The following is a 20,673-nucleotide window of genomic DNA, read 5'->3' on the forward strand; positions in this document are numbered from 1 at the left end:
TGTGTGTGTGTGTGTGTGTGAGTGAGAGAGAGAGAGAGAGAGAGTGGGGGTTTCTGTCGTGACAAATTTAACTTGACTCTTGGGTCACAATGAAACTATATTTGAATGAAGGCTGACTGATGAGCCTCATCTGTTGCAAACAACTATTTTTAATGGCCCACTGCTGAAACAATGTTACAACAAGCTATACATATTGAATCCAATCAATGAACTGTACATTTCTTATTAGCACTTAACTGTTTGAACAGGGAAAACTGATTTTAGTAACAGCTGCTAGCAACAAGGAAAAGACTGAGGATTTTTCTGTGCTACTGAAAGCTACAGTTTCACTTGAACGTACAAAAAAAAGGTAAAATTAGTTATCCTCTAAACATTCAATTAAATTAGATTTAAGATTAAATTAAAATTAAATTCACATTACAATACAGCATTAGAATCAGTTCAACTGAACGTCAGTGTTCAATGTTTTAAAGTGCCTTGTTATGTGTTGAGGAGAGTAACAGGGTGCAGCTGGAAGAGAACGCTTCTCGTCTTTCCACCACCCGACTCCATGACGTCCATCCTCAGAGAGGGATCCACCTACATGACCAATAAACAAACTTTAAAACATACAGCGCTACAATGCGCCTCAAATAACAACATGTACTGTACAGTACAGTATTTAGAAGAGCTGACGATGAAATATAAAGTAGTAGAGGATGGAGAAGCACCAGTGCAACACACCTGGTTCCATTTATCCTGTTTCTCGTAGAAGAGTGGTACGACTGCTTCTCTTGGAGGCGACTTGGTGAACAGCCTGTTATATTACACAGGATAAACACAGATTACTAACACACACACACACACACACACACACACACACACACACACACACACACACACACACGTTTGAACATTTAGACTTGATTTTTGTGGGTGCTATGTGTGTGTGTGTGTAACCTCAGGAGGCGTTCCCGACAGTCCTCCTGCAGGTGGCTGATCCTGTCGGGCCCCAGGTGCAAAGTGCCACAGGGTCCGTCACACGCCAGGCGATTCATAGCCACACGCAGCGCATTGATCTGAAGAAGACAGAAAGAAAACACAGAACATACCCATCAATACGTAAGAGATGGTGCTGCAGCGTGTAATAGTGGAGTATTGCAGTAACTGGGACGCCCATTATACTTCATTTTTCTTGTTTGTTCCAGCCAAGGTAATTTCACGCGTTTTTCCAATAAACATGCCAAAACACAAGAGGAAGATACATCTTATATTGCCTGCCCCTCACTGAATACATAATTATTCTGAAATAATCTGTCAGTCACTGAGCAACAGTCTTATGATAAAGTAAACAAAACAAACAAAACAAAACAAAGTTTCAATCTGACATTTTGCATTAATTTGCATTCGATCAGGTATAATGATCAGGGGAACACTTCATCATGGCACCTGTTAGTGGGTGGGATATATTAGGCAGCAAGTGAACATTTTGTCCTCAAAGTTGACGTGTTAGAAGCAGGAAAAATGGGCAAGCGTAAGGATTTGAGTGAGTTTGACAAGGGTCAAACTGTGATGACTCAAGGACTGGGTCACAGCATCTCAAAACCTGCAGCTTGTGTTCGGTCCGATCCAACAGACGAGCTTCTGTTGCTCAAACTACTGAAGAAGTTAATGCTGGTTCTGATAGAAAGGTGGCAGAACACACGGTGCATCGCGGTTTGTTGCGTATCTGGCAGCAAAAAGGGGGACTAACACAATATTGTTGTACTGGATCGGTGTACTTAGCTGCAGATACAGACAAGGGGATGGATCAACTTTCCTAACCACTGTGAGAAGAGACAACAAAAACTAATCTGTCTTCCTGCTCTCTGTCCGTTACCTCAATGATGTCCTCCACGTCAAACTTGACATCAAAACCGAGTTCAATGTCGTGCTCAGGTAGGATGCCCTCCTGCGTTCGACTGTCCCAGCCCAGCCCACAGAGGGCGCCGGTGTAGCAGGTCCTCTCTTCATTAGTCCTGTGGGGGAAAAAACCAAACAAACATCCATAAATATTACCATGACTTCTTGACTGTGCTGCCTTTTCACTGTGCAACGGTACTGTAGGTCTGCACGTCTGACTAACCGCAACTCCATGACAGGGGTGAAGAGCATGGTAAGGAGCGCAGGCAGTCCAGGGATGTCCGGCGTGATTGTGGTGTCTTTCAGGAGGATGCGTGTACCTGCAACACACACACACACACACACACACACGCTCAGAAGCTGCAACTCAGACATTTGGAAGAACATGCAGACAAACAAACAGAACTAAATAAAATATTACTCTTTCTGCTACGTTCCCCAGAGAGTTACCAGGTGTTTGTTGTTTGCTGTGGACAGTCAGTTCATCACATCTTTCTTGAGGAACATAATTTTTTAACGAAAACAATGAACTAAAAGAGACTAAAAGGCTCAGGAGAGGCGAGTTGAGCTGAAGAGCTGCTGATGGTTTTTTGTGAATATTACAAATCCTTCGATTCATTGTGAACCTACATATAGTTTAGTGGCGTTTTAAGCTGTAAATCAATGCTTCTGGGTTTATATAAACAGATTTTCTTTTTAATCTGGTACCTGTGGAGTTGACCGACACACTCCCGGCCACCAGCATCCTCTGGTGTTTGGAGTGAGGGTTTTCATTTATGGCCAGGGAGTTGATGCTGCACTTCTCCACACACACAGTCCTGTAGGAGAAGGACACACACACACACTCGTAAGCAGTGAACAAACTCGGATGTTTACTTTGGTCTTGGTCTACGTGGTGCTTACTTGTAGTAGGTCTTGTGGCTCAAGCTGTGGAAGTTTATTTTGTAAGGACTGTGCGGTCCGTGCAGCTGGGCCTGTGGTGTGAGACAGAAGGAAGCAGCCAGACATCACCTGATGTGTTCATGCATCCATTGGTTATCGTGATTCAGAAACTGTGCTCCCTCTGTCGTCACTGTACAATCAGACAGAACGGGTGTGCCTCCATTGTGTGAACTGAGCCACTGAAATGGCTCCATCTGCTGGACAAAACCAGCTCACAACCAAAAATAAACATCTCTACACACAAAAAACACATTTTAATACTAAAGTTTCAACTTAATTTACTTTATATTTTTGTTCAGTGTAATTATGGTAACAACATTAAAATAAACAAACACCCCACTTTTGTTTTTGCTCCCATTTTTCATGAGCTGAACTCAAAGACCTAAAACATTTTCTATGTACACAAAAGGTCTATTTCTCTCAAATACTGGCCTTTTATTGTGGCCAGCCTAATGCACACCTGTGCAATAATCACACTGTCTAATCAGCATCTTGATATGCCACACCTGTGAGCTGGATGGATTATCTCGGCAAAGGAGTCGGCAAAGTGCTCGCTAACACAGATTTAGACAGATTTGTGAACAATATTTGAGAGAAATAGACCTTTGTATAAAAGGAAAACGTTTTAGGTCTTTGAGTTCAGCTCATGAAAAATGGGAGCAAAAACAAAAGTGGGGCGTTTATATTTTCGTTCAGTGTAGATCAAATTGTGGCGCTGCTTCCAAAAGTGCTGTGCAATCAGTGATTTTTTTCCCCTTATTACTAAAATGTAACATATGAAAATATTTTGAGAGCTGTAGTTTATCTTGCCTTTGTCCTGGAATAGGGCTGGTTGGTCTTGGAGAAGTGAGAGAGTAGGCTGTCGATGAGCTCCTTATCCTCTCTCTTGCGATCCTTCCAGGAGCCGGTGGCGGTGTTAGGGACGTAGTTACCTGTTTCCATGTCCCTGTACAGAGACTCCAGGACCTCATGGTTTTGCTGCAAGAGCCCGCAAAGATCAGACATGTTGACTGAGAAGAGCATTCAGCAGTTTTCTTGATTAACTCTACATTACACAGTGCTGAACACATTCATTGGGACACCGTGAGATCTGAACTGTTCACTCACCTTAGAGTCGAAGCTCTCTTCAGCCCTCACAGCGTGTCCCTCCTCCACCAGGATGTCCACCACGCTTGCGTTGGTCGTCTCCGTGCTGATCAGCAGCTGAACGCGCATGACGTTGTGTAAGATGGAGTAGAGAGACACGATGAGGGAGTTGCCCTTCACCAGTGTGATGAAACGGTCTCTGGCCCGGCTGCTCCACTTGTTTCCCATGATGATGCACTGGGCTGATGGAAGCATCCCCGTGACCCTGAACTCCTGAGCCTGAGACGAGGAACAGAGCCTTAAGGGTTAAAGTTTGCTCAAAAGTTCGAAAGGTCGAATAGTGTTTATGTTGCTACCTGGAAAGCATGCGACAGGAGGTCGGAGGGGAGCTCCATGAGGCCGCTGGAGGCCACGACCGCTGTGTTGCCAAAGTCCAAGAAAAACACCTGCAGGAAGACAGAAACTCTCTGTAGATGAGACTTCCCAACTGGCCTGACAATCCAAACCTGACCCGAACGAGTTGAAGCCCGAGCCCGACTCGCCCAAGATCATCACGAATAATATTGAACCAGAGCCCGACAGTCTCACACCCCGCACCACGAGGGGGCCTGTTGTGTACGGTACACAAGAAAATCAGCAAAAACAAAAACACTAGTCAAGATACAAGTGTTACAGAGAGGAGAATTGCAGTGACTGTCCATGGTTCTGACATGAAGCGGAGCTGTACCCCCTCAGTAACTTCATCCTGGCTCCTGGACTGAGTGTATTTAGTATAAATTAGTATAAATTGTTGGCCCGTCCCCAGCTTGTTGGGCAGGGCTGGTTCGGGTCGCATTCCGGGCTGAAATTGAGAACTCTACATTAGATGATATGAACAACTGCTATCCTACTTTGTTCAGTTTGTCCCTTTAAACCCAAAGATGTAGTACAATATGTACACGTGTCTGCATAAACACAAAATGCAAACACTGCCAGTTCTGACCAACAACTCTTTCATTTCTACATGTATTCATGCTGAATTCACTATATTCATGCCTTTAGTAGAGATTTCTTTCCCCGTCATCTGGTTGGATCACCAGACTTGGACATATCCCCAATGACAAACTGAGCAAGTGAGATCGTAAAAACCTTTAGTGAGCCCTGTTCCTGTAGAACGACATACTATCTACTGAGCCACATCAAACACATAAACATTGTTTACTTCACTTGTTGTACTGCTATACCAACGGTCTGCACGTCTATAAATAAATATTACTTTGTTCAACTACATTGTGTGTGAAAGCCATAACACACTCATATTAGAGATAGCTGCTGGGAAAAGAAAACAGAAGATAATGACAATTGTTACAAGACATTTGAATGGACGACGTGCTTCATCTTGACGAGGGAACTGCGACGTCGTGTGAGCGATATTCACCTCCACTGTGTTGCCACGTATGTGTAGGATCTTGGCTCGATAGTACAGGCACTGTTCCTTAATCTCGGAGTACGGCGCCAGACACAGCAGGTTGGGGTAGAGTGACACAGTTACAGGATGCAGTGTGCGTTTGTTGATGTTAGCTGTCAGATGGCGCTGCTTCTCTAGGCTGGCTTCGTCTGCCTGGAAGCCCCAGAAATGCCCCACCTCCACCACCTGCAGCAGAGTGGAGAAGAGGAGATGCTCATTAAAGATTCAGATAGTTAACACCAAACAACATGACCTTCACAGGTTTTTCACAGTTCCTCTTTTGAAATATGTCAAACCAAGTCAAATGCAGAGAGGACTGACCTCTGTGACGTTCACCACAAACAAGCGATTGGGCGGCAGCTTATCTGGGTCGATGGTGCCGCTCACCACTCCCACCGGGCAGACAGACTGGTTCTCAAAGTCGACGTTCACTCTGGACAGAAATGACACGCAGAGAACGGGACTTTAATGTTATGTGCACAATCGCTTTCACTGCAGTCACGCTGTGAACATGGTGTCAGACTGGATTTATTGCTGCTTTGATGTTGAACGTCATAACATCACGTTATTTTAATGGCTTTACAGAGCTGTCTGACACGTGTTCACAGTGTATCCTAAATCAAAATATAACATCAAAGGAGATTCAATTTACTACTGTCCAAATCAACTGATGCAATGATTTCTCGAAGGGATTACAGGACTGGAAGCATTAGTCTTGGAGAAGAAACCCCATGTCTTAAAGCTGGTATGCAGTATGTGGGAATCTTTGCTTGAGTGATCGAAATGTAAAATCTATTTCAAGGTTCCTAAAATATGCCAAAGATATTTTAAGTTGAAGCCCTGAGTAAATATCATTGTTGAAGGGACTGTAATCGGTGAGGGCAGAGAATAGTGAGCTGTGTTGTTGTCGGACATTCAATAATATGCAGAGTCACCCCATCGCCGACCTCCCAGAGGGAGGTAGGAAGGAGCTGGTGCTGTGTCTGCCTAAAACCTACCCTCTCTGAGTCAAAGTGATTGCTGAGGAAAGTCATGCAGAGTGCTAGGATGTCAGATTATATTAAGGCTCAGCGCATGGGCACTGACCAATGCAGCCTGTGGTGCAGGGGGCTCCACTTTCCAAAGAGACAGTCTCACCCCTCAAAATAGACAGTCAGGCCTTTGTGCATTTTTTCCCCTCATTGATACAATTTATACAGTTTTTTTTTAAATTCATGCAGCAACAGATTTCAGTCACAGATAGAGAAGTTATGTGTGGCTTTTCCATTGTGTGTGATTTAAGCCGTACCTTCCATATTTCATGTGAGACGAGTTTCTGCTCCCAGCACTTTTTTCTATTTGTTCCATGGGGTAAACCGACAGCTCCATGGTCCGAGTCTGCTGGGCCAGGAGAAGAGCGAGGGACACCTCTGGCAGCACCCCCATGTCCTGAGACGTCCTGTAGAACTCGATGTACGCTCTGAGCGCAAACAGGCAGATGATGAGCGTGCAAGTTTAAGTTCATTATCAGTAATAAAATTAAAAGTGCATGGTATAAACGAAGTGGAGACATTTGATGCCCCCGTTTACCTGGAGCTGTCGAAGGAAATGGTTTTGACCTGTCCACACAGACGGAACAGGGACTGCAGCTGCTTGTAGTACAAGAAACTGAATGGAGGGAGGTTCCTCACCTGGACAAAACACAACATCTGATATTACAGCTTCCTATATAATGAATCTAAAACATTAAAGTCAAACTAGCTGCCCCTTAAGAGTAAAGTTGGCAACCCTTTAATTTACAGGCCACTAATTAATTATGTCAAGAAATAGAGAATAAATAAAGGTCAATTTCATAGCAATGTCATGTTCATAAAGGCAAAAGATTACAAATGCTTTTCATGGTTTGAATTTTTTGGTCCTTGCACTTGTCAATTACAATCAATTATTTCTTGGCTATTTCTACACAACAAGTAATTGTTATTTCTTGGATATCAATTTCTTGACATTACTATGAAATTGATCATTATTTATTGGCTATTTCTAGACATTATGACGCAATTACTTGTTACATCTTGTCCGTTTCTTGACATTATTACGTAATTAGCGCCCTGTAAATTAAAGGGTAACCGAAAAGTTTCCATCAAATTTTAAGCTTTCGTCTTTCTAAAAATATTTTACAACTACGAATTCAAACAGTAACCCGCTCTTGGCTGCCAATATTTAGGGTTATACCATCACTGTTGTTCTGGGGTTGAGGCCACTTAATTCTTTGGAGGCCAGTTCTTCATCCATTTCTCCCTGTAGGAAGTAGTTGGGGTAGTAGGCACCAGCAATGACCACCTAGGACAGACAACGGTCGGCAGGTGATCAATCGGTGCCTCCCTAATGCGTCCTGCAACTGAACGTGGACCTGGGAGTTCATTCACATTATGCAAATGTCATCGTCTGTGTCTAACCTGAAGAATGAAACTCTGCATGTGTGAGCTGGTGTAGTCTGACGGTTCAGTGTGCTCCTGCACGTTCATGTTGAACTGGGCCACACGCCGCTTCAGGTCCTCATACAACTCTGCAACCTGGACAGTGAGTTACTGCTGAGGCGACGCCAACTATTGTTTTCAAACATCTTAATATCATTCATTTAGCCCATGATGACTGGATGTTGAAATTTTTACTGACAATGGGCACAATCAACTTACACAACTTTAAAAAAAAAAAAATAATAAAATCTATTCTTGCTATGGAAATTTGACATGGAATTGATGAAGAATTTTATGTAGGAAAGGATTAAGTAGGATAGGTGATGAGAAGAGCCTCCATGAACTCATCCCTCTGCATTTCGTCTGTACCTCTCTGATCCTCTTGATCTGAATGAAGTTCTCTCTTCCCCAGTCCAGTTCATCCTAAGGAGAGAGCAGCAAAGGAAAAGAAAAACAGAGTGACAAAGGTTTTCATGTACAGTTTAGATATATACAGACAAGGCTCATTACATCTACTTTCCCTCGCCTCTCTGTAAGCTACAGTGTTGTACTGTTATACCAATCATAAAGATAATTTAAGATAAATAACTGGAGTTTCAAGGGATGGCTTTGAACAACAGCAGTGCACCATTTTTCCATGCTATAAACAATAAAATCAGCATATAAATTTGTGTGTGTTGCTTTTTGCAGAGAGCGTGTTTGTTTCTTGTTTGGTTTCACCTTTGGGTGTCTCAGCTGTCCTCTCATTTTGGATGAGCGCCATGCCTAACAGTGGGACAATACGGAGCAGTTTAAAAGACAACAGCCAGTAGACAAATATGTAATCCCCTGAGCACAACAACTTGCTTCTGACTTGACAACAAACACTTTACCTTGAAGGCGTTGACAAAAGCTATGGAATCACTTGGTGTGCCACGGGCAAAGGCCAACTTGCTCCTGGATTTACAAAGACCATCCATGTCAGATAGAAAGAATACACTGCACATGTTTCTGTACATATCCCGATGAAAACATGTTGCGGCTTGTGACATAAACTCTATAAGCATCTAGTGCAACAAAAGCAACGTGCTCCGTTTTAATGACCACAGTATGAGAGAGGCATCATGTTCATGTTTAGACTGTGAGCATCTGTTTTCCACTGCAAGGCATCTCATTAGCCACAAAACACTGCAATGGGACTTAAGATGTAGAAGTGAGTCAACGGAGGGGTCTTGACTTCATGTTGTCCCAAATACCCTGTTTCTTTGTTGAGACTCAAAACGTATCTCTACCGACAGCCCGGCTGCCTGTGAGTTATAGCAGTTAGTGGAGGTGACTCACCTTTGGCCGGCGAGCTGCTGCATGGATGGTATGGCAAAGAAACTCCTCAGAGAGTGCGAGGCAGCTGAGGATCAACAAACAGTCACTCAAAGACAGATCCTACATGCACACAAACACCAGTCTACGCCTTTATGTCTGCACACGTGTGGTAACAAGAGTCCCGTTCACAGACTGACCTATGATGAGGCACTCGTCCAGGCAGCCGAAGACGTGGCCCAGGACGATCATCTTCCCCAGGTACAGGTCCAGAGGTAAGTGGGCCAGCACTCGGCCCAGGAACGTCAGAATGCCGTCGTCATTTTGATCTTTGCCGTCACTTTTCACAGACAGTGCTCCCATCTGCAGAATAAAATACAGCATGAATTTCATTTCCAGCTTTAATTACCGCCTGAACATTAAAAAGGGATACTTCACCCAAAATCGATAATTCACCAATTTTCTACTTACCGCCATGCCAAGGAAGTGGCTGCGAGATGTTCTTCCATGTTTACATCACACATCCAATGGTTTACAATGACAAACGAACATCTCGCAGCAAATCTCGCGCATGCATACAAACATCAACAGAGCCACTACGAGCTACTGCTACAACAAGGCGAAAAACAGAGATCAAATTATTTTTTCCCGAACAACTTTTTCATGTCGCGGCTTCAGGACACTTGGGTCAGTACAAACGAGCAGTATGGAGGTATTTGGATGTTTCATAGTGTGTGTTTTGGACGATTCAAACGTGAACTCTATCCGCTGCCATTATATGAAAATCCATTGCCAGTCGGACCCCAACTGTAACTCCAAAAGCGTTTTGATAACTCAGAAAGTTGTCCGAACCCTTCTTTGCCATGACGGTGAGTAGAAAATTGGTGAATTATCGATTTTGGGTGAAGTATCCCTTTAAGTAAGAGTTTTACTTTTAATATCTAATTGATTTGGACATGTAAATGGCTTATCTAATTGTTTACCTTTGTTGATTCAATAGGTATTGATGGATGTTGCAATCTATGTTTATCTTGAAATGTATCAGTGATGGAAACAGAAACAAGCCCACACTGCCCTAAATTCGGCTCACCTAACAGACTAGACAATCCTAACACTGGCTGACACAAAGCTCCTGTGAAAGACCTCTGTGTCTAATACTCTGTGACAGAGCTGAGTGGTCAGCTGCCCGCCCGAATACATAACGGTCATCATTACAGCCCCAAATTCAGACGTACTTGACTAAACATTAGTGACTGTCTCGGGGAAGAATCATCTATCTGGCGTCTTTTTACTGACCTCTTTGAGTTGGAGCACCGATCTCACGATGTCACCGAGGTTGGGGGGTGAGAGCGCTGTTGAGAGGAGCGAGCAGGGATTTCCCATGTCCAGCAGCTTCACCTTCAGCAAGATGGTGGCCAAGGGGGCAAGCTGAGAGGAAGACAAAGAGTATGGCACAGGATGATTGACAGGGCCATTCTCATTACTGCAAAAACAAAACTTTGGTATTTGAATTATCTTGCCAGTATCTCTGGTATCATGTAGTCTAGGATTTCATTTCTCCAAAACTCTCTGGAGACAAGACGGTAACAGTAACCCTTGGATACTCGTCCTGCCCGACCTGCAGTAACGAAGGGGGGAGGTAAGGGAGAGGTCAGAGGTGAACGGACACTGTTAAACGCTCTGTGCTGTAGCTACCGTACCCCTGCGCTGGTTGCAGTTGGTTTTGGACGCCCAGGTGAGATGCAGAGACTGATAGTTCGTATCTGGGTCACAGACCATGTGACGGGCCAGGCAGAAGTCGATGACTGTGATGGCAAAAAATGCACAGTTACAAATCAAAATTGATAATCACATATAAGTGATAAATGATTTGCATCAAGGTAAAAAAAAAAAAAACTGAAATTAAGTTAAAAAAAAACTGAAATCCACCATATTTGACATCTGGAACAGTGACTGAACTCTCTGCAATGTTGGTAGAGAGGATGACCTGTAAATGTGAAAATATTATTAGTACAGCAGATACTCAAACACATGTGGGACAGAATTAGATGAACTGTTTTTACCTTCCTGTATCCAGGGACCGGGCACAGAAAGGCACCGCTCTGCTCCTCCAGAGTCACCGTGGAGTGCAGAGGGTAAACCTGCAATCTGAACAACACAAGTCCATTTGTTGTGAATGATGAGTATAAACACTCATCACAGGTGAAAAGGTTGAGTAGGTTCATATATTAATGTAATAGCACTGTAATATTATGGGATATTAGTTCTACTCGTCATCACTGAAGAACAAAACTGACTCGTCCTGCAAAAGAAAGCCAGAACTTGGCTCCAGGTGATTAAACGTAGAGGTAGACTCAAAAGCAAACCTTTTGTGGACCAGCTTGGCCAAGGCCTCCTGCATGTAGCCTATCTCATGGATACCAGGAAGGAAAACCAGCACGCTGCCTCTGTCTGACAGAGTCAGGCCACCTTCGTTCTCAGCTTTCCTGTTAAAACACAATCACACGATCCAAGACGTACAGTATTGTCCAAAGTTTCAAGCACTATAAGTGTATATACTTTCAAAGATAATGCCATGAATAGTCTTTATTTATCGATTAACTTCATATAATGTCAAAGCAACAGAAGAAACCTGTATCAAATCATACTTTTGTGACGCTTTAGTACCAGTTCTCCATACACTTGCACAGTTTTTTTTAAAGGTACTTGACTGGCAGGTTAATGTTGAGATCAGGACTCGGTATTCTTCTTGTGAATTAAAATAGTTATTTTTGGCTGTAATTATTGGGTCATTGTCATGTTGCAGCATAAATTTGGGACCGATCACAGGCCTCTCAGATAATCTAAACATCTGAAGTGCCTTAAACTTTTCCAACTTTTTCTGTAACTGAACGAAGGGGACAACATCGTGTCTGGCTCAGCGATGAACCACCGAGGCTTCACCTGGTATCTTTGCCCTCCATCTCGTCAAAGCTCTGGATGAGGCTGATGGCCAGACTGTACATCTCCACAGAGATGTGAGGGTCTTCTCGATTAAGGGACTCCACCTGGTGAGAAGCATCAAAGCATGTAGACTGTTTGGCCTCACAACAGAGAGAACAGCCACCATCAGTAAATAACTACTTCGTCTTTACCCTGTATGGAAACAAGTGCTGGAGGTCGTCCAGGTAAAACTCCTCAATGGCGTAGGGTTTCCCCTCCACTTCAAATATGTAGGCTGGAGTCATCTTGCCCCATATTGGGGTGGCAAAGTACTCCGCAAACTGTCTGCAGTTTATGGTGGCTGACATGAGGATGATCTGAGGAAAAAATACAGGTTATATGAATGAGTTCAACTGACTGAAGGTGACGGAGGAGGGGTGTTTATTGTGATTACCTTGACGTAACGGGAGCTGGAATGAAGTAGTTTTCTCAGAACCAGTAACAGAAAGTCCATCTCCTCGGTGCGTTCATGAACCTTGGGTAAAACAACAATCAGTGATTTGAAAACAGGATCAGACCCTCCCCCCCGGGGTAATGTAAAATATAAATGAATCCAAAACAAAAGAGGTGTGATGAAATAAAATGAAATAATCATGGCAACATTAAATGGGATAAACTAGAATTTAACAAGCCCACATTTCTTAGTAAAATTACCATTATTTATCTAAGCTTAGTAAGACAAATAATATGTGATCTGTGCCAGTTAACAGAAACGAACATGTACTTTTAAAATGCTCCTCACCTCATCTACAAAGATGTGGGAGTACTCTGCCAGGCGTTTGGCTGAAACCAGTTTCTGCAGCAGCACGCCTGTGGTCATGTAGATTAGTCGGGTGTGCTCAGTTGCCATCTTCTCCAGTCCGACCTGGAAAACAAATACTCAAAGAGTTTCATATAAATTTGCCCACATATGCTTGAACATTGACACTGTAAATCACTACTATGTCTCTACAAAGATCTGAGAGTCCAATGAGCTCATCGTTATAACCACCCTGTCTCCCTGGAGATGTCTGTCTGCAGGACTACACCATCTATGTTTTTTTGTAAGTCTGTCACACAAAAGCACTGCACAGATTCACTGAGCTCCAGAAAACACGTTTTACAATTTTCCGCTGGCAAATCAAGGAATTTCTTCATAAAACACAGACTTACTGTCTCCTATCAGTTTATATTCCACTGCATCAGAAAGATGAACAGAAAAGACCGGAGTAAACTTTCCCGACAATGGCTTTAGGCCTCAAAACTAATGTCTGCAACGTAACCATTTCTGGTTGGTTTTGGAGAAAATATCAGTGACCTGAGATAAAAATCCATTGCTACCCTGTGTCTGACCTTAGGGAAATACTTTTGCTTCGCTGACTCAACTCTGAGCACAAAAGAACTTTCCATTCACCGACTGAACGACTTTCATAAACCAAGACAAAAAGACCCAAAGAGGAAAAAGCAGAGAGCTCAACCCTTGGAGCGAACAAAAAAAAAAAAAAACATCTTTAAAATCACCTTAGCAACAGCGCATGACATTCAGGTTGTACTGCATTACCTGGACATTACATCTCTCACTAATATCAACTGTTTATTATTGCTCCCACTTTAAATTACATCATCCTTAACTCCAGAGGGCTGCATCAAGCGGAGGAGACAACAGTTATTATTAGCAGTATTTCAGAGCTCTGCACAATACAGTTAGACACCCTGGCAACAAAGATTTTGTCAACACATGCATACAAAAAACACTTTTTTGTGAGAGATGCAATGCTTATGTGCAGTCTACAGTAAACCACTGAAGGCCAGAGAGTGCAGAGCTACTGTTATTACATGAGAGTGGCACAGGTGTTCTTTCCATCCTTTATCTCACTTATTTATTATTAAACAGATACAAACACGACACTTCATATGTTTATAATGTGTTGCACAGTTTGGGTGAATCAGATTCAGATGCACCTACCTGGTATCCTACCAGACTACCCAGAGTACACTTTCGCTGCGTGGCGACCCATCGAGCGATACTGATGGCCCCAATTTTGCGTGGCTGCGTGACCACGATGTTGCAGGAGGCGTTTTTCTCATTGTAGTGGTCCAGAATATACTGTGGCAGCTGGGTGGTCTTGCCACTGCCTGTGGCTCCTCGAATTATCAGCACAGAGTTGTTTTCTATGAGTGAAACCAGCTGGAAGCAGGGACACACACACACACACACACACACACACACACACACACACACACACACACACACACACACACACACACACACACACACACACACACACACACACACACACACACACACACACACACAGAGAGACAAAAACAAAAAAAAAAGAAAACCATTTGGCCATTTGTAACATACAGTATCTACGCTATAAAAAAGAAATGTAATAATAAGTTATGAAATTGTTGTATAGATGGATGTTATAAACTGATTTGTAATCAGAAGTCCAGACTTTACAGTCTACATTAAAAAAGTGCATCTTCTATGACCGCATGAGCTCCTAAAATATACACACACATAAACAATAGAAATGTTTTTGCCTGGTGAGTTTCACGTTAGGTGTTGTCCTGAACATCACATAACACCGGGTTCATCTTGGGCAAACAGTAAAAGCTTTGAAGTACCAGTGTCCTAAGGTCATAGTGACATTTTCAGTACAATTCTTAATATGACCATAAGTAAAACAACTAGGGGAGAACGAGTGTGCACTTAGAGACCATCAGGCTGTGTGGACGCTACATTTTACCTCCTGTCTGTTCTTAGTTATGGGCAAACTGGGATACTCGTAGCTCAAGAGTGGTGGAGGAGCAGCACCTGGAGATTCAGAAACACAGAGGTCGAGATTAAAACGTATAAGAAATACTGTTTGACAATCTGTTGCAGTTTTCTGTACATTTTTACTATGAAGGTAAAAATGAAGACAGTAAAAGTTCAAAACTCACTCTTCGGGGCAGGTTCAGTGTTCAAGCTCTTTGGGCTGCCCTCTGCAGGAACATCTGGTGATCTGAAAAGAAATCAGATTTATAATGTTGGAGGCTCTTAAAATCCTGTAAGGGACTAAAATGCGATATATGAATAATCTATTAATTATAATGGCTTGATTAAATACGTCACAATGTATTGGAATTGAAAAGTCCAGGTTTTCTGCCCCAGTTTACGCTTAGATTATAAAGTCACTTACTTCAATATCACAGAGACTAGACAGAAATCTCTCTTTATAGGGGACAAAACCTTTCCTTCTCTCTATTCATATGTGACAGACAACTCTCTTCAGTCATTCACGTAAGCAACTCACGATCTCAGAAAACCTAAGAAACATACAGTTACTGAATGTTGAATGTACTGTTAAGGCCATGCTTAAGTAAGAGGCTGAACTAACGGCAGCTTTAATAACTTCCCCTCCAGATCCTGGATAGATTCAAGGTCAGTGTCTCTCAGCGCTGTGTTTTATTTTATTTATATACGCAATAGCTTGTAGAAATGTGAATATGCTATAGCTGGTCAGCCTTCATCATCACCTTAGCTGAATCTACTGTGGCTGAGACTGGGTCCTGCAGCACTTCATGTGATTTGACACACCAGACCAGACAGACCAGGACCGGGGCAGTTCTCAGAAATGAAGGCATTTTTTTGAGCAACAAAACTGAGTTTATAATTAAAAGTAAAATGCAATCGCAAGAAAATACCAGCAGCTCTGCCCACATCATTACTTAATGTCATGTCTAACTTTGCTCCGAGTCTGTGCCTCCTCTGGTCAGCTCAGCCAGGCCTGCAGCGCTGTAGCCGGGAAAGCATTCCCAGTTGTCTCTGCCTCTCCCTTTCTCTTTGTGAGGGGAGGATTTTATCGCAACAGCAGGCACAAACTCTGACAGTGGAGCTCAAACACAACACACCCACGGCTTGTGCGCACACATGCACCCTCGCCCTCTCTCTTTCTCTCCGATGCACACGTTTCGTGCGAGCTACAAAGCATCTGACCTTAGAACAAAGCTGCACACTGCACAGAGGAGAGTGGGGTGAAGAGGGAGAGGAGAGGTGACAGCTCTTAGTCAGTTAACAGTGTGTGACTAACTCTCCTGGAAAAAGTCTGCGTGACAGGAGCAGCGGGAGGGATGATAAGGACAAGACAATAACTACAACACAGAGAGGACCAACGCTACCAACAGTTAAGACACTGGAGGATTGCTGCGGACGCACACGATGTGCTCCTTTGATGGCTTTTGAGGGACGTCGTCAACAGCGAGTGAAGGAATGAAGTTTGCGTGGACTGCCAAAAGGCTGGAGACTGTTCTCTATGAAGAGCTCGTCTTTGCTTGGTTTCTGAATATCTCACAAAAGCAGCATCAGCAGCGCAGTTTTCACCTGTAAGTACAAATCTTTTGCTTTTAATCTTCAGCAAGATGTTACAGTGATAATTCATCACAGCTGTCCAGGCACTCAGGAATCAAAGCAGACACCAGAGCAGCAGAGGAACACGGGTTTTTGCAACCTTACGATGTGTGAAGTGCTCAGTGCGGCTGACCTCTGACCCTGCAGGCTGTGTAATCCATCTGAATCCCAGGTGGAAGCTGTGTTGAATCCATCATATTGAACAAAAGGGCCAAACACACACACACACACCTGGGACATTGTGCTTTGCAGGGTTTGACTTGAACTGAAGGCAATCATAGCACCAGACCAGAGGTCAGTTTAGATACAGTGCAAACATCCTTCACTGTCAAACTTGAAAACATTAATTTTAATACAGCCAAACAGTTAAAGATAATATTATATAATATTTAATATAACTCAGTTAGAACTTAAGTTGAGATTTTCTTGCACATTTCTCATTGTGGTTTTAAAGGGTGAAATATTGACCCTTACTTGGCACAAATGCAGTTTCTTCTTCAGGAACTTTTAGCTTTTTACAGACTTTCTCCTCGTGTTTGGTTTTCCTGTTCCTAACAGTAGCTTTCATTTCCTCATTGGATTCACATGCCCTTGTGCAGTCTGTCTCATGGTGTAATGCTCGCTTGTCAATTGAAGGTGTGATTCAGAGAGAACTTGCCTTGAAGGAAGAAGTACTCAAGCATACTGAATTGCTTTAAATTGCTTCACAGTCTAGAAGAACAACAGAGATATTGTTTTTCCTTTTCCAGTTGTCTGGATTGTCTGCTGTGACCGCCATGCCTCTGTTCAGCTGGATGAAGTGGCCACATGAGACGAGGGCGCAAGCTGAAGCGCCACCTCTCAAGACCTCGGGGGTCGTGCCCAACCGCACGTTGATCAGGGAGCTCCTGTGGCACGTGGAGGAGCGCGAGCAGCTGGCGAGGGAACTGGAGCGAGAGCACAGGCTGGCCCACGGCACCCAGGCTCTCCACTGGTTTCAGAAGTACCCGAGACTGCAGACCCTCATCCCCACGTCGGAGCTACGGCAGCTGGAGTTCCTGTGTGCACAGATCCCACCGATCCACGCGGCCACCGTCCTTTCCAGGTGTTTTTGGTAGCGGCCACACCACGCCACACCACACCACGCTCCATCCTCACATTAGTATGCTGTCAACAGTGGCTAGCTGCTATTGCGTCAACACGAGGCCTGACAGCAGGCAAAAGCAGAGAAGACCCAAAGGGAAAGAGGCAGGGCGAACTGCCAAGAAAGCCATTATGTGTTACTGTCACGGCGGCGGGCCATGTAGGGTGTGAACATGTGAAGGTGAAGGATGCCCTGCAAGGCCGAGTGCAGCCAGACTGCAGGGCTTTCCTTTCATCAGCCCCATGTTAACAATTATGATATTAAAAGAAGGTTGAAGAGTTGCTCTACATGTCTGAACACTGTGACCTACTTACTTTTCCCCATAAAACCCAACTACTAGGTCACTGGTGTGTGCTGCTAGTGCTTACATAACCAAATATTACCAAAGAAAAACATATTTAGTAAGATTGGTGTTATGATGTTTGTACCATTTCCACAAATCTGTGCTGTTGTCCTAGATCCGTCATTCTTCAAACTACAAGACGCTCAGTAACTGGAAGGGCTTGCAGGGTTTAACTTTGGGGATGGGTAAAATACATAAACATTACACACTCAAGTCTTGAAAATTCAGGTTTTTAACTGTATCGATGCATCGTTTCACAGGTTTCGTGAAGTGCTGGCCACCAACAACATCAGGCCCTGGGAGCTGGCGTCTGTCTTCAAGCAAGTGCTGAGGGACTTCCTGAGTCAAAGGCAATATGATGATGATGATGATGATGAGGACCTCTCGGTGCAGGCGGCGCAGCTCCAACCGATGGAGGCCTGGACCAGCCGCTACAAGATGAAGCAGGGCTTTGTCACGCCGACTGTTCCCAACTGTGGAGACCACCCAAGGGAAGAGATCCCAACCATCTCTGGGTATGTGGACCGGGCCATGCGCTACTCTGGTTCACTGGCAGCAAAAAGAGACTGGGATCTTCCATATTACTATCCAGTTCCTCTGAGGCCCAAAGGGGCTTACAGCACGACTCTGTGAAAGGTTAAACTGCTCAACCTTACCCCCAACACAAGGAAGACCAGTCATCACATCCTCAGCATGGAGATGAGATCCAAGACTGTATTAGCTTTAGATATTTCATGGATTTTTGTTCATAGTGCATTTTATTATAAAAAAAAAAAAACTAGTTTTTGCTGGCCTGCCATGTTTCATCCCAAATCTGTGACTGGTTTGTCCTGAAAACAGACTGCAGAGTTACATGGAGAGGGATACATGGTGCATCCATGTGGGCAGAGGATTTGAAAACATGTACAGGCCGGACAAACGGGTGACAGGTTTTTAGCTAGAGTCTTACAAAGAAAAGAAAGCCTTGCCTACCTATTAAAAAAAAAAAAAAAAAAAAAAAAAACCTGTCTTTAGTGTTAACCAAAGACTTAAAAATGTCTTCTCATTGTTTCATCTTAACAATTGAGTAAAACTATGGATAAAGGAAAGGGAGGAGAAAAGCTGCAATAAACATAATTTGTGTAGGACACATGTTTTTGTCTTATTTCTCATCTTGCTAATCATGGTCCCAATTGACACAACTAATTAGCTTGTTGCAGCCACAACTTGACATGCAAGTTGGACCTCGTGCTCAAACATGTGTGCAGTAACGTTACCAGCTCTTATCTTTATATATTCATTGTTTCATGGGGGAAAAAATTAAGGTGGCAATATTTTCACGTTTCTTTCCGTTAAACTGGTATGCAGGGAAGCTAGTTAGCATGAGGCTAGCCGACCTGCAGCCGACCTCATGTTCACGGCCCCTCAGGTGAACTCACCTGCGCTCTTCCGCTTTAGACGGTGCATCCTCCGACTTTCTCTCTGCAGCCTCTTCTGTAAGTTTGATACTTGCAAACGCGGTCCCAGAAGTGAACCAGTCCGAAATCTGCTCTGCGGTGAAAACCTTCTTCATGTTGCTTCACGTCTCTAAATTAATCACATAATTAATGAGTCGAGTCCGTTTCGAAACGCGCGAACAGCCAAAGGGAAAAACTCACGCGGCCCCCTGGCGTCGGACTGAAAACTGTCAATAATGTGGAGAAAAGGAAAAAAAAGTCTATTTACTGCATTTTTAACTATTCAATATAGAGGCACATTGAGCTCATATTTCACACATATATTGTTTAAAATAAAAACTCTAATCTAAAATCTAATCCTTAAAGAGATACAGGTCTGTGACAATTTAAAGGAATAACCTTAGACTACAGTAAGTGTAGAAACCATAGACTGTAAAAAAAAATCCTGTAGAAATCCAGTAGAAACAGGATGACAAAATGCCTTGCTGTTTGTAGGATATAAAAAAAACAGGAAACTCTGATATTAATAATAATAAAAAAAAAATATCCATTATTCGTCTGTAACATAAACATCTCCGACTGTCTCAAACCAAGGAGGAAATAAAAGCAAATTAAATCAGGTGCTGCCATAATGTCCGTCTCATCTCAGGATACTCAGACATAAACATGAGCTAAATGAAAACATCTGAAGATATCACATTGAGTTCTGTGAAACTATAATAGATAGATGTTATTTTGTTTTTTGAAAAGAAAGCTACTCAATTAATGTCCAGCTTTCCCAATATTAAAACATTATTGTTAGTTGCAGCCCTAAAATAGTGTAAAAAAAAAAAAAAGTTAAGCATACCAAGATTGAGGAAAATATGTTTAATTACAGTATACAAAACCGCTCATTAGCTGCTAAAAAAAAAGAAGAAGAAGAAGAAGAAACGTCATGGGCTAATACCTCAGTATGATGTGGAAAAATACATAAAGAAACATTTTACCATGGAAGCAACTCATGGTCAGACAACAATCACAATCACAGCATCAGAAATAAGCACCAAAAAAAGTCTGAACATGTGAACTGTTCAGATTTCACATTAAAATCTTATTCAGCGTCATTATAATTTCCATGTTGGCTGTGAATGTAAGTCTACTTTTACCATACGTCTGCAGCGACCCAACATCACCAAGACAAGGTGGAGCTGGACTAATGGGCGGCTTGGTCACACCGTTTCTGTCCACTCTGCTGCAATAGCAGATCAGTGAAGTTAAAGAGTGTGCCTCCTGGCAACATCTGATAAGGTGTAATAATATGATG

The 20,673-nt window shown here is 43.1% G+C and overlaps 2 protein-coding genes across 2 annotated transcripts; one reads left to right on the forward strand and one right to left on the reverse strand.

Moving 5' to 3' along the window:
• Window positions 1-129: 129 nt before the first annotated feature.
• Window positions 130-19,486, reverse strand: tdrd9 (tudor domain containing 9; the record flags this gene model as incomplete). Its single annotated transcript, XM_083998597.1, has 36 exons — window positions 130-579; window positions 724-796; window positions 940-1,058; window positions 1,859-1,997; window positions 2,105-2,201; window positions 2,590-2,699; window positions 2,785-2,855; window positions 3,634-3,801; window positions 3,931-4,188; window positions 4,266-4,355; window positions 5,327-5,542; window positions 5,678-5,789; window positions 6,645-6,815; window positions 6,926-7,026; window positions 7,568-7,675; window positions 7,792-7,908; window positions 8,182-8,235; window positions 8,533-8,577; window positions 8,685-8,748; window positions 9,133-9,196; window positions 9,309-9,471; window positions 10,405-10,536; window positions 10,629-10,726; window positions 10,809-10,913; window positions 11,038-11,095; window positions 11,172-11,256; window positions 11,475-11,594; window positions 12,052-12,155; window positions 12,243-12,407; window positions 12,485-12,565; window positions 12,833-12,955; window positions 14,036-14,257; window positions 14,826-14,893; window positions 15,807-15,944; window positions 17,306-17,394; window positions 19,353-19,486. 36 exons carry the CDS (start codon window positions 19,484-19,486, stop codon window positions 481-483), a joined length of 4,161 nt encoding a protein of 1,386 aa, XP_083854723.1. The 3' UTR covers window positions 130-480.
• Window positions 17,245-18,567, forward strand: rd3l (RD3 like; the record flags this gene model as incomplete). The annotated part of the gene is made up of 2 exons (XM_083997748.1): window positions 17,245-17,552; window positions 18,195-18,567. The coding sequence occupies 2 exons, from the start codon at window positions 17,245-17,247 to the stop codon at window positions 18,565-18,567; spliced, it is 681 nt and encodes a 226-aa protein (XP_083853874.1).
• Window positions 19,487-20,673: the final 1,187 nt, after the last annotated feature.

The sequence above is a fragment of the Trachurus trachurus genome, assembly GCF_905171665.1.
Source record: "Trachurus trachurus genome assembly, chromosome: 22".
In the NCBI taxonomy this organism is placed as follows: domain Eukaryota; kingdom Metazoa; phylum Chordata; class Actinopteri; order Carangiformes; family Carangidae; genus Trachurus; species Trachurus trachurus.